Source organism: Peromyscus leucopus, chromosome 6 (assembly GCF_004664715.2).
Source record: "Peromyscus leucopus breed LL Stock chromosome 6, UCI_PerLeu_2.1, whole genome shotgun sequence".
NCBI lineage: Eukaryota > Metazoa > Chordata > Mammalia > Rodentia > Cricetidae > Peromyscus > Peromyscus leucopus.
The window spans coordinates 31,030,955-31,045,431 of record NC_051068.1 but is presented as its reverse complement, the minus strand read 5'-3'; the positions used below and the strand labels follow the sequence as shown (position 1 = coordinate 31,045,431).

The following is a 14,477-nucleotide window of genomic DNA, read 5'->3' as shown; positions in this document are numbered from 1 at the left end:
ACACCACTCTCAACAAGGGTACATTGCTTCCATCCCTGTATCTTTTAAGATTTCACAGATTACAGACAGATGACTAACGGGGTAAAGGCACTTGCCACCAAGCCTGATGATCTGATTTCAGATCCTGGGACCCACATGGTAGGAGAAGAGAACTAACTCCTGCAAGTTGTCCTCTGATCTCCAAGTTCATACTCAATATACAATAAAAAAATTTAAAAATGGACATACAAGAATTTGAGCCAAAGCATGTCGTGTAACTTCATGCTACAATTGGACATTTCACTCACACAGTTCTAGCAGGTAAGCTGAAAATGCTATGTTCAATGGAGTGCTTAAAACTTTTTCAACTATATAAAAACAAACAAGTGAAGCAGTTGGCTTATTCCTAGGTCCTTTTTAATGAACTTCTGAATAAGTAATGCCAAATAAATGTTCCTAAGTATGTCTATTGCTCTCACTTTTTTTTGTTTTTGTTTTTTTTTCGAGACAGGGTTTCTCTGCGTAGCTTTGCGCCTTTCCTGGAGCTCATTTGGTAGCCCAGGCTGGCCTCGAACTCACAGAGATCCGCCTGGCTCTGCCTCCCGAGTGCTGGGATTAAAGGCGTGTGCCACCACTGCCCGGCTACTCTCACTTTTTTAAAAGCTAAGTTAACCAATAGAAGAGTTACTAGTATTTGGTATTCCAGAATCCAGGGGATAGTCTCTTTACCATCTACTTTAATTGGCAACTTTTTCATTTTAAAAGACACAAAGCAGCAATATGATTACTTGAGGGCAGCTAAGTACAGCTCCTAAGAAAAGCCAGTTTTGGAAGAACAATGCAGCCAATTACAAAGGAAACAGGTGGCAAACTGATTCAGGAGCAAACAATGGAAAGCCCAGAGATAGCACAGAGGGTCCCTGTGCCCGTCATGTACAGGTAAACATAGGAGACAAGCACTATTAGTTGAAATCAACTCGAGATCTACAACACTCTCAAAATCACAACACTTCTTGTTACTCCTAAATGAGAAGACAAGTTTGTCCTCAGAAGAGGCCAGACATCTTTACATTACAATGTGATTTCCAACATGTAGAAATATGCCATCTGCATGAAATACAGGTTCTTGGACTAGAGACCAGGGCCTCACTTATGGGCCAGTGAAATGTCCCAGCAGGTGAAGGTGCCATGCAGCCTGGTAACCTGAGTTTGATCCCTGAAACACATTTAAGGGTGGAAGGTGAGATTCCTATGCAAGTTGTCCGGCCTCCACACATGCTCTCACACAAGTGTTCCCCCCCCCCAACTCATCATTTTAAGCCTTCATAGTTAGGCATGGTGTTTAATCCCAGCACTCAGGAGGCAGACCTCTATGTTTGAGGCAAGCAATGGTACACAGTGAGATACTGTCTCAAAAATTATGCAGAGCTCAGAATGGTTTTGCTGCACTGCTAGTTAACACCCTTACATTTGGTATAAGCAGCCCTGAAACAAAGGCTGGTTTAGGTACATAGAGCACTGAGGTTGTAACATCAGTAAGTTCTAATTCATATTGTACCAAACTTCTTTCTTCTAGCTACTATCCCAAAATGATGGTGCCTCAGAGTCAACTGCATGAACAAGCTGGAGACGTTTAGACTCTTTCCTTCTATAGCTTTTCCCTATGCTTTCTTTCTTTCTAGACTGGCCCTCAACTCCATCTCCCAAGTGCTGGGATTACAGGCATGCACCCTCACACACAGCACCCTTTGCTTGTTTTTAGTATTACCAGGAGTATGTCTTCATGGAAGCAGTTGTTTTACTACATGAACTACAGTATACATACAAGATATTCTTTGTTAAATACAACATTCTCCAGAATCTCCTACACACTACAAAGACATAATTCATCTTTCCATATTCATCTCATAGCTGTAGAACAGAAAAGTGAAACTTGATATATAACCTTTTCCAAACTTTTTATTGCTATAAATTGTAATTTCCAACCAGCAAAAACTGAAACCATTTCTGCTTCCTGTGGTGTGACACAGCTATCTCACAGGGTTTGTCTTAGATTTAACAACTGGTTCAGCAAAGCTTAGACAACAGCAAAATGGTATTAAGAATCTTTCATTAAAAGACCAACGAGCATGAGGCAGAAAAGGGAGACTCCTTCCATCAAGAAGGTTGGTCTGAATTCTCTCAATATCATTATCTTCAGAACTCAAGGACAATAATTATCTAAAAGAAATGCCTACCATGTTCAACACTCTGTGTTTAAGCTTTCCCCAAAAGGATGCTGCTATGCATGGCAATGGGAATAGTCTTACCAACTGATCAGAAGGCATTTCTCTGTTTGTTACAACCCACCTGACTCAGGACCATGGTTCTCTGAGCTCTTCATTCAGTCACAGCTTTCATTCCGCAGTTCAGAGCAGAACATCCAATACAATCATGGTGAAAAAAGCAGGGCCTGTAAGACCCGGCGGGAAAGCTTTCCAGTGACATCGGCACTACTTTTAGTCATGCTATTAGAGATCATTTTATTGTTGTGCATAATAAATACAGAAAAAAATAGTGAAAATGTATGACTCAACTATCTAATTAAAGCTAAGTAAACTAAGCTAGTCAGAGTTTAGCTTTTCAATGAGAAATGACAATAGTGAATATAAAGAAAAACAAAAGAATCTTTACTTTCCTATATTAATACAGGCCGAGGGAACCCCTTCTTATTAAAAGGGTTGATAACACCAGTTCTTAGCAATAAACATAAGGCACTTGTTTAGATTACAACATCACACTGCATTTTTCCATCTTGTTTATCTAACCCTGTTTTCCCCCACAGTATCACTGGAAATTAACTGAATATGGATGGGGTAAATGTGAAATGATCCAGTTGATATACTCAAGAGAGTACAGTACAATGTTTTAGGTGAACCCAGTCAAGGTTCTTTGACACCAGACAATGTATACACTATCAAGTAAACCTGAAAGAAAATAAACAATTTATTCAATAGTTCCAGTAAAATTGGGGTGGAATACAATATACATGATAGGAATTTAGCTCCTCTCGGGTGGCATCTGCATTAGTTCTGAGTACTTCTGAGTATTCATCCTAAGACAATCTACATCGTTTGAACATTGCCAAGACAGATAGATTTCATTGTGATATACAGTAGAGTATAGACAAGTCCACACATACACGCCTACTATATGGCTGGTGCTTCCTCGAACACTGAATTAGTGGCAGAGGTAGCACTAGTGTTTTTCCATACAATAAGAGCCTCAGTTGCCACTCACAGGAGAAATTTGTTTAAAGTTTACTTTTTTTTTTTTTTTTTTTTTTTTGCCATCTGTTAAGATGTTCCTGAGACAGGGCCTGTTAAAGCAAAGCACTGGAGTTCAGACTGTAATTATCTTTGTATCACTAACGTTAGACTGGGATGTGGAATGCAGATCATGTACTATGAAATAAAAGAATTTGATCTTCTGAAAATTCCCTTTAGCGTATGAACTATCTATAACTAAAATACTACAAAAGTTCAATTTTATATACACTTAATTCATTTTACTTAAACTTAATTGCTCAGACCTTGCAAACATAAAGAGAATATTGAGCCTGAGGCTAGTTCTCAGTGTACAGGTTTGACGTGTTAAGGCTCGTTTTCCCAATCAAAATAGTCGTGTTTAGTTTTCCTTTCAAATTATTACATTCATAGGACCTGCCACAATCCTAGCCCTCAGTGAAATCTGAACAAAGGAGCAGCATTCTACTTCATTCTGGAACTTTCCTGACACCATCCTCTAGCCCACTCTAAAAAGCTCCCCTCTGTACTAGCCCTACAGTGCATTGCATTGCCTCTGGCTTGCAACCTCTGTTTCCACCTGTGTATTTCACAGAAGCCCAACTCGGATTAGTGGAAATATTCACACAACTGTTTTTCAAAACAATTTATTGCATCATATTTGGTACCTTATGTTTGACAACAAAAAAAGAAATTACATTTGTAACTGCAGGAAAAAGAAGCTGGTCTGTTATTGAAAAAAAAAATCTTGGGCCCTTTAAAAATTACAAAGTCTTGGGCTTGCCTGAAACAACTGAGCAAGAAATATATTCTTAGAAATGAAGGGCTTCAAGTATTACAAACCTGTGACACTGTGGAAAAGTTCCAGAGGTATCTAAACTGCAGCACTTTTTTCTGCATATCGTGAACAAGGCCTGCTGAGGTTTTTAGCTATTAGTCTCTTGATCAGTCATAGAATGGTAGTCAGGAGTTCTGCTCTTTAACTTCAAGCCATGGTAGATTTTCTTTTTTTCACTCTCGGGTGAAAATTTCATGCTTGCTAATTAGTTGGTGCCACATCACAGTGCATTTGGTTCTTGCATTACAGTTTTAACAAGTTTGGCCAAAACAATGCTAAAGGTTTGCATTGTTATTTTAGTTCTTCAAGTTTTAGTTAAAAATTGAGATTGTTCCAACTGGTTCCTTCGGTTAAAAACTGTGGTACAAGAACACCAAACTGATCATGTACAGCAAATTTTGGAAACACAACACGCGTACTGAACACCTTCTAGGTTTCATATAAATCTGCTTGGTAGCTATGCGTCCCAGGCTCTACAACGTCAAGCATCTGTTGTAGATGGCTCTGTACATATTGATTCACATTGCATACTTCCTATGGTCAAGAATCAACCCCGTAACAAAATCAGTCAGATGCTAAAGCCCCAACAACTCTTTGTGCTCAGTGAAAGAATCCAGTGCTAAAACAGCTTTTATGCTGTCTGAGATATAGTAAAATCTCACAAGACAAATTTAAAGTAATATTTCTGCCACACACCTGCTATGTTAGCTGTAATAGCCTCCAGATTTTATATAAATTAGTTTAAAAACATGGGCAGGGAAGATAGGAGTAGGATATGGAATTTTTTAAACCCTTCAATTTTAGCAGCTTTTAATTTTTAAGAAACTGAACCTATATCCTGTAATGTTAGATATTTTATATATAGTTTTCAGCAGGATAAAAAACGTAAAAGACTATTTGAAGGCAAGAACATTTACTCCTCTCATTCTGTGTAAGTTAGAGCAATGCAGCAGGTGCGTGACAAAAATATTATATACTAATATGGTCCAAAGTCATTCCATTTGCTTGTTTAACGATGTTCAAATCTCATTGGCCAGTTCTTCAGTTTCTGCAGAGCTATCTCCATTAACTGTGATCTTCATATCCTCTTCATATCCAGGGGGCATGAAAGCCAAAGCATAAGGGAAAAGCTTATGACAATTTGCTCTATAAGCTTCAGCAGCGTCTTTACAGTCTCCTAGGCTACCATCACACAAGGCTTCCAACACCTCCATGCAGGTCTAAAGAAAAGAAAAGGTCATGTTAGAACTCAACACAAACCAGATCTCACCATGAGATACTTCAACCATTTCCAAAATAAGAATAAAACAGATATTTAAGGAAAACAAAAGCATTTCGTCCTGCTTATAAATCCCATTAGGATGGTCTTTAAGGCCTAAGTCAACCATTTCTTCAGAAATGGAGGGTTTATACCAAAATTAAACAGAGAAGTGTAGGTACATTTGATGAGATACATAAGGGATTAAAAAACTACTGTTTTTTTGTTTGTTTGTTTTGGGGAAGGGCTTTGAGAAAGGGTTTCTCTGTGTAGCCCTGGCTATCCTAGAACTCACTCTGTAGACCAGGTTAGCCTCGAACTCACAGACATTTGCCTGCCTCACAAGTACTGAGATCAAAGGTGTGCGCCACCACCGCCCAGCTAAAAGTAGTGTTTTTTAAAGGGGTACTTTGAACAATCACACACCTTATGAAATAACATTGCCTCAGCCTACTTTGGCCCTATGTATAAACATTAAACTTACAATGTCAATGCTGATTTCTGCATGTAGGACATGTTCTTTCCTTCTTTTAGGGAAGGAATGAGCAAGCAAAATCAAATACTGGCCTGGACATGGTGGCCCATATTTAATCCCAGCACTTGTGAGGCAGAAGTCGGTGGACTTTTATGAGTTCAAGGCCAGTCTGGTCTATGTTACATAATGAGTTCTAGTCCAGCCAAGGCTACTCTCAACAAACAAACAAAACCAAAATCAAATCCTGTTATTAAACTTCAAATTCACATTAAGAAATCATGAGGCTGGAGAAATGGCTCAGCAGTTGAGAGCACTTGTTGCTTTTGCAGAGGCCTCATCAGAGTTTGGTACTCAGCATCCACATGGTGGTTCACAACCATCTCTAATGAGTTCTAAGAGATCCAATGCCCTCTTCTGACCTCCAAGAGCACCAAGCATGCATATGGTGCATATCCATACATGCAGGCAAAACACTCAGACACAAAAATATTTTTTTTTAAAGCGCAATCCTTGTTGCAGAGAAATCCTACCTCAACCCTCCCCCACAAAATAAATAAAAAAAAAAAAGAGCAATCTTAAGGAATGTCCCAGAATTAAATGAGCAAAAAAAGTCTAGTAAAGTGATTAGAAAAACAGGTTCTCTCTCTTTCACACATACACACACACACACACACACACACACACACACACACACACACACATCTTTCAATATCTCCTATATTTGTATCTGCACTTTAAAATGTTTCATGTTACGTGCATTCCTCACATTTTTTAAAAAGATTTATTTATTTCTTGTGTATACAGTGTTCTGCCTGCATGTATGTCTGCAGGCCAGAAGAGGGCACCAGATCTCATTACGGATGGTTGTGAACCACCATGCGGTTGCTGGGAATTGAACTCAGGATCTTTGGAAGAGCAACCAGTGCTCTTAACTGCTGAGCCACATTTCCAGCTGCCTCACATTTTCTTTTCAGTTAGACAACACTACTTAGTTTCCATATACATAGCACTCCAAAAAATCGTGCCAAGATACAAAATACACTACATTCACACTCTACCCCAATGGTGCATTACTTGACAACCTCGGGTTCCACGACTTTCACTCTTAAGCCGGATTGATGGATGGCTCAGTGGTTCCAGCTGACTTTTCATGTAACAAGACGAATGTCCTGTAAATGCCTGAAACTCCAAACTCATGGGATCTGACACCATCTTCTGAAGGCACACTTTCACAAATGCATACACACACATACAAATAAATCTTTAAAAGAAAAGATATATTGCCTTCATTTGTATTGAATAAACACATTAAGCTACTTTTCAGCAAGCACTCTTTTTTTAGCCAGGGCCTCTAACTCACAGAAATCTACCTGTCTCTGTCTCCTAAGTGCTGGGATTAACAGCCTGGGCAACACCAAGTACTCTCTTTATTGGACCAATCATAATACAATGTAGCTATCTTTTCTTTATAGTTTAAATTAGAATTAACATGATCATATTCTCATAATATATTACTCTAAAAATTATTATTTTGTTTTTTAATTTAGTCTATGCGAAGAACATCTTTTGTTTTGTTTTTTTCAAGACAGGGTCTCACCATGCAGCTCTGGCTGTCCTGGAACTCACTATGTAGGCCAGGCTGACCTTGAATTCACGGAGAATTCCTGCCTCTGCCTCAGCTTCCTGCATGCTGCTGGGATTAAAGTCGATGCACCACTACATTTGGCTCTAAGTACATTTTAAATCTGTCAGAATCCTCGTGAGACTAGTGGTTGCAAGATATATAGATATCCCAAAATATAACTGAAATCCAAAAATAACCATTTTTTTTTTTTTTAACTTTCAAAAGATTTATTTACTTTTAAATAAAGGAATGGGTGTATGGATGTTTTATCTTTATGTGTGCTCAGTGTCCATGTAAGCCCGAAGAGGGTGTTAGATCCTCTAGAACTAATGTTACATTTCTGAGCTGCTATGTGAGTGCTGGGAATTGAATCTAGTTATCCTGGAAGAACATCCAGTGCTCTTAACTGCTGAGCTATCTCTCTAGCCTGAGTACATGTAATTTCATCATAACATATTTCTAAATAAAGTTATTTCAAGTTATATACATGAAACTAGTTACTAAGTACCAACTAACCTGGTATACTTGTGTACAAGAACACAAAGACAAACATACGCACACAGCCCCTCAACACCTTTAGAGAGAAGTGGAAGAGTAGGTAAGTTTCTCTTAGAGAGTGATTGCTTAAAATCAGTAAGTAGACCCCATTACCTGAAGGTTTCTGTTGGTGAGGGACCCATCAAGTGTTGTTGCCAGCTCTACTGCTCGTTTCTGACTAGAGGAATCTAAATAATACACCATTTTGGCAGCTAAATGGAAGAAAGAGGTCTTAGTTTAGAAACCTTGAATGAGTCTGGGCATCTATTTACTCAGATATAAAACAGAAGGTATGCTCAAGCAATGCAACATGATATAGCCATGGCAGACACTGTTATTGCAACACCTCCCTGAGGGTTGGATTGTCTAAAGTAGGAGAAAAGACTAAGGTACATAAAAGATCCACCCAACGGAATAAAATGTTAGTAAACCATGCATAATAAAAAACATGAAGCAATACAAATACTCAATACTGTCTTGGTGTAATGAGATTGTGAACCATTTTCCTACTAAAATAAATACAATAATTGGTAGCCAAGGGGAAATGGTTCAGTAATTTCATGTGGGAAAAGGCAATGAGAGAAACAGCCATGAGACTAAAGCTGGCATTCGTGACACAATGACATAAAGCTTCTAAGCCTTAGCCAGGTTTGCCTTGTTTTGTATGCGGGAGAGCTCACTGTGTAGCTCACTGGTCTGGAACTTGCTAGGTAGACCAGGCAGGCTATGAACACACAGGGATCCATCTGCCTCTACCTCCAGAGTACTGGGATTAATAGTGTGCACCAACAGCCTTAACCAGATATTCTCAAAGCACACTAATAAAGCCCAGACTTTGGTGCATGGTGACTGAGGCTTCTGGCCTCACACTTTCGGATGTTTTCATTAGGATGTTTTCAGGTGTTTAGCTTACCAAGTCTGATAAAACACAAAAGCACAAGAAATCAAAATCATATTAAGTGAGCTTTCTAACCACAATAATGGAAGCATGAGGAGAACACAAGCTCTACCGGCACAGTGTTGGAGTATATACTTAAATGCGCTTTGGGGTGGGTGGGGACTGGAGAGAAAACCCCTTAACTCTGATGTACTTCTGGGTGAGGTGCCACATGCACTTGGAGGCAGAAGCAGGCAGATCTCTGTGAATTAGAGGCTAGCCTTGTCTACATAGTGACTTTCAGGTCAGGTATGGGTACACAGTGAGTCCTTACCTGTCCCCCCACACACACATTAAAAAATTTATATAAATAAATACACATTGTATTTATTTATTTATAATGTTGGTTCTGAACTAATAGAAACAATGTATCTGGTTTTACTATAACAATTCTGCTTCACAAAAAGTTTAAATATATAAGAAGCAACTAAATGCTGCCTGTTTTCCTAGTATTAAAAAGTACAGTGTAAATTGCCATTTTGAGCAAAATCTCTACCATACATTGACAGTGATTCACTAAAGCACTAAAGTTGTTCAAGAAGCCTACCAGAAGGACCAAATAAAATGATTACCTGATAATCTATGTGGCAATGAATCCGAATTCCTTTTCAGAAAAGTTTCATTAAAATTCTTTGGATTTGTTGCTCCAAAAAGACGATTCATTTCTTGTTTTAATACTGTTCTAACTGTTTCAGGTAAGTCTTTACTTTCACACACTGTTAAGAAATTAAAAAGACAACTCTCTTAGCAGTTAGATACTCTGATAAAGCTTATAATAGTTCTTCGCCCAAGGAGCCTTTACTAGTTAAAGCAAAAATGAAATATGACCAACTTCACCAACCTTAATCTTCAGGAACTGTGGATGGAGCTATTCACTTTAAAATAAACTTAAAAGTGGCTAAGAAGTAACCTAGAAGATTCCTTAAGGAAAAGCTACTGTATGTCAAAGTTCTAATTATGTAATTGGTATTCAATAAAGTATACTTATTATTTTACTATACTTTTGAAAACAGTAAGTAGATTTTCCTCAGTTAAAAACTCTGCTGATCGCCGGGCAGTAATGGCGCACACCTTTAATCCCAGCACTCGGGAGGAAGGGCCAGGCAGATCTCTGTGAGTTTGAGGCCACCCTGGTCTATAGAGCGAGATCCAGGACAGGCACCAAAACTACACAAAGAAACCCTGTGGGGGGGGGGGGGGACACGGACGACTGTTGATCAATTTCAAATTTTTACTGCAACTAAACATATAATGTAACACACATATATCGCATATCCTCAATCTGTGCAATATATACTGACATTTTCTATGTATTTATTTCTATTTGCTTTTCAAGTGATAGTAATGCATTCCATTAATGAATTATTATCCTGAGTTTGAAAGAATTGAACACTAAGAAGTTAAGAGCACTGGCTGTTCTTCCAGAAGTCCTGAGTTCAATTCCCAGCAACCACATGGTGGCTCACAACGATCCATAATGAGATCTGGTGCCCTCTTCTAGCATGCAATCATATATGGGGGAAGAACACTGTATACATAATAAATAAATCTTTAAAAAAAAAAAAAAAAAAGAATAGCCTACACATAATCATAAACCAAATAATTCACCGATAAGCTATTGGTTGGTTAAAGAGCATTTATTTTATGAAGCTAAGTGACAGGCACCAAAACACACAGAGAAACCTTGTCTTGAAACACACACACACACATACACATACACACACACACACACACACACACACACACACACACACACACACAGAGAGAGAGAGAGAGAGAGAGAGCGAGCGTGCGCGAGCTAGAGGTCCAGGGAGATGGCTTAGTAGATAAAAGCACTTGACAAACAAGCCTGTGGACCTGAGCTCAATTCCTGAAACTCAGGTTAAAGAGCCAGATATAGTCAGGCACATCTGGAACCCTAACATTTCTATCCCAGATGGAGGCAAGGGGCTTCAAAAGTATTTTTTCTATGAATCTAATGCACACTGACACTAATGTATTGATCTGATTGTCAAAACTGAAAAGCACACAATTGTTTTTTTGTTTTTCAGATGACTATTTTAAAGTAATAAAATTACTCATAGATGGGTTGCAACTCAGTAGAAGGGTGCTTTGCCTACCACGCACAAGGTCTAGGTTCAATCCCCACTACAGAAACGGAGAGAGAGCCAAAAATCCTTCTCAAATACTTGAACCAAACAATTCTATACTAAGGCCTTAAAATAAAGATATTTATCACAAAAGAACCCTATTTTTTCTCAGCTAACTAAATATGCAATACCTTTAAAATGACTTTGAGGTTATGTTCAGATTCTTTTTACTTTTAATATTTATTATTTGTTTTTATTTATGTATGTGTAGACATAAGTGCCACTAAAGGCCAAAAAATGGCACTGATAGCCCAGAGCTGGAGTTAGAGGTATTTGTCTAAAGTGGGTCCTGTAAATCAAACTCAAGTCCTCTGGAGAAGCAGCAAAATCTCTGACCCAGTGACCACCCCCAGTCCTATGCTCATTACCAACTACTAGTCAAATATGTGCAGTAGGGGAATAAAAACCTACCAGAATTAAAGAGTCGAATCATGCATTCATGAAGCCAGGGATGACTAGAATCAATAGCAAATGCCCGCTTTACTGATTGTAGCATCAAAAGAAACTTTTCTACAAAAAGAAAAAAATAGTATTTTGATAATTTCATAAATAAGTTGTCCTTCCTGGAAGGGGAATGGACCTTAGAAACACAAAAAGTGAATTTAGACTCAATCACATTCAAGCTCTAACACCTTTAAAGCAAACACTTTCCTTCCAATTGGCTACATGTCAGTTATGTTCATAGGTCATTCTTCAAGTGGCTCCACAAAACAGAACTTATACAACATTCTGTGGTATATGAACTAGTATCATATAAACAGAGCAACATTTCATTTCCAGCTTCCTTTAATCAAAACAGACAGACATGTTCCATTACTTAGAAAAACTCTTGTATCTCCTCCTTTCCTGTGTTCTGAGGCATACCCTTCCTTCCACCTGACCATTCCTCTGTCCATCCCTGACTCCTCTGCCACCTCTGGATGCATCTACCCAGGCAGGCTATGTTTTCTAATTGCTCTACACTATCCCTATTCCCATCTGCTTACCTTTCCCAAGTCTCAGCGGTGTCTCCACCTGTTAAACAGAAACTTACACTGAGTCTTCTTGATAGTCACCTCTTTTGTTGAGACTTTCCTAATTTGGTATCATGCTTCAAATATCAAAGTATAAAACTCTAAGTTCTTCTAAAACAATTCCTTTCCCATGGCCTCAAAACTCAGAAAACACTAAAATTCCTGCCATGCTCTTTATCATTATCTACTAGATAGCACTGCAAGATGCTGAGGCCCCTTTGAGATTAGAACACAGCCAAGAAGCCAAATGAACAGAGCCCTTCACTGCCCCTTTAAACAGGGCAACTTTAGTGTATCTCCAGGTGCCACCTAAAAACATTTTTGTTTTTTATTTACATTTTAGACACAAGGATCTCACTGTGTTTTGGCTGGCCTCGAACTCATGCGCCTCCTGCTAAGATCACAGGAGCAGTTGCTATAATGGACTAAGAATTGTACTGACTGACTAATTTTGTGTGTGCTTGTAGGAGTCAGTTTTCTCCTTCAAATGGGTTCTGCGGTTGGAACTCAATTGTTCAGCTTGGGGGTACCTGATAAGCCATCTTGCTGGCCCTCGAAGATGAATTTTAAAAAGAACTGGGTTAGCCAGGCACGGTGGTGCATCCCTTTAAGCCTAGCACTCAAGAGGAAAAAGCACGTGGGACCGCTATGAACTCCAGGCCATCCACGGCTCATAGTAAAATCCTATTCCCCCCACCTCCTGCAAAAGGTGGGGGGCAGTTTAACTGTTAAATGTGAAAATTACCTATTTAAAAAACTTATTTAATTGTGAAAAATAGGAAATATAGTTAAGATAAATTTTAACTACTTGAAAATCTACCAAGAAACAATTGTTCTCTTTTGATCTATTTTTTCCTAGCCATTTCTATATTATATATCTATATAAATACATTAACAGCTGGACATGCTGACACACACACCCATGATCCAGACTCAGGAAGCAAAGGCAGAAGGATAGCTACCAAGTTCAAGTCTAGCCTGATCTACAAACTGAGTTCCAGGCTAACCAGGGGAACACAGGGACTTTCTCAATAAACAAATAAACATTCAATTAATACTAAGTTTTGCATCCTATTCCAAAATAAAAGTTACATTACAGTCTATTTGTATTGTCTATGCTGGCCTTGAACTAATGGGCCATAACCCTCCTGGCTCAACTTCCCAGTAGCTGGGACTACAAGTATGAACCTCATCCCAGCTTCATAACAACTACTTTTTGATCTAACAGCCTTACTTTGATCTAATAATCAGTTTCTATTCACTTCAATTCATACTATCATAATAAATTTTCCCAATGAACTGAGTTACATAAATTGAACACTATGAATTTGTGTGTGTGTGTGTGTGTGTGTGTGTGTGTGTGTGTGCGCGCGCGCGCGCGTACACACATGAGCATTCTAAATGTGAAAGACAAGGCCATTCTGGCCCCTCCAAAAAGTACAGACACCAACACTGCTGACACTTCCTGGTGTTTTTAGTGGATACTCTTTCCTTCAGAATCATGAACTATCCTTTAAGATCCAGCTCAGAGACTAGTTTCCATTTATCACATAAACTCATAATAGCTAAAACTTATTTGCTGCTCAACTGTGTCACCCACTCTTCTTCACTTTCCATTTCTATGAAGTATTTCTATCACAAACCCCTCAGTTCTCTCCTTGAATCACACATGAGGATCACTATCTCTGACTTCATCCTAGGTGTGTATGTATGTACTGCTGGGCTTTGTGTTCCCTAAGAGGTCAAATACATCACGGCATTTCCCCACAACATTCTGTGCACAGCATGCATTTCTATGAGGAATCTATACAGGCATCTGCCAAAAAATGCAACAGTGGTGGGTGACACTAACCCTAAGCAATGGAGTGACAGTTTGATCAGGCCACTGTACCCTAATAGCCTACCTTTCCTAAAGTAAATCTCAAAGGCAAAAAGATGAGTTTCTATCTTGTTCTTCACCAAATTCTTCAACGGTGTTAAAAACTTAATAGCTTCTTCCAATGGAGTTTCAACCTACCAAAATAAAAGACATTATACAAAAGGAAGTAAGATTCTTGAGGAATATGAATTTAATTTACACTGCTGTTTTCTTTTGCCAAAAGTAAAAAATAAAAAAAGGCACTTACCAGTTACCCAGAAATGTCAAATTTTAACCTCCCACAATCTACACAAAGGCAATTTTCAACTCTAGAACTCTTAATTTTTTTTTAATCTTACTATTTTTATGATTATTGGTGTTGTCTGCATGTGTGCCTGTACATCATATGTGTGCAGTGCCCTCAGAAGCCAAAAGAATGTGGGATATCCTGGGACTGGAGTTCAGACTGCTGTAAGCCACCGAATGGGTGACAGTCCTCTAGAAGAGCAGTAAAATGACTGACT

General features: G+C 38.7%; 1 protein-coding gene across 1 annotated transcript in view; it reads right to left on the bottom strand.

Moving 5' to 3' along the window:
- Positions 1-2,484: 2,484 nt before the first annotated feature.
- Naa15 (N-alpha-acetyltransferase 15, NatA auxiliary subunit) overlaps positions 2,485-14,477 on the bottom strand; it is a 71,099-nt gene continuing 59,106 nt past the window's right edge. Inside the window, exons 16-20 of the mRNA XM_028873340.2 lie at positions 14,000-14,108; positions 11,494-11,592; positions 9,505-9,648; positions 8,110-8,207; positions 2,485-5,321 (exon numbers count right to left, since the gene is read on the bottom strand). Coding sequence (XP_028729173.1) covers positions 5,121-5,321; positions 8,110-8,207; positions 9,505-9,648; positions 11,494-11,592; positions 14,000-14,108 — 651 coding nt within the window. The 3' untranslated portion in view covers positions 2,485-5,120. The remainder of the gene's footprint in view (positions 5,322-8,109; positions 8,208-9,504; positions 9,649-11,493; positions 11,593-13,999; positions 14,109-14,477) is intronic.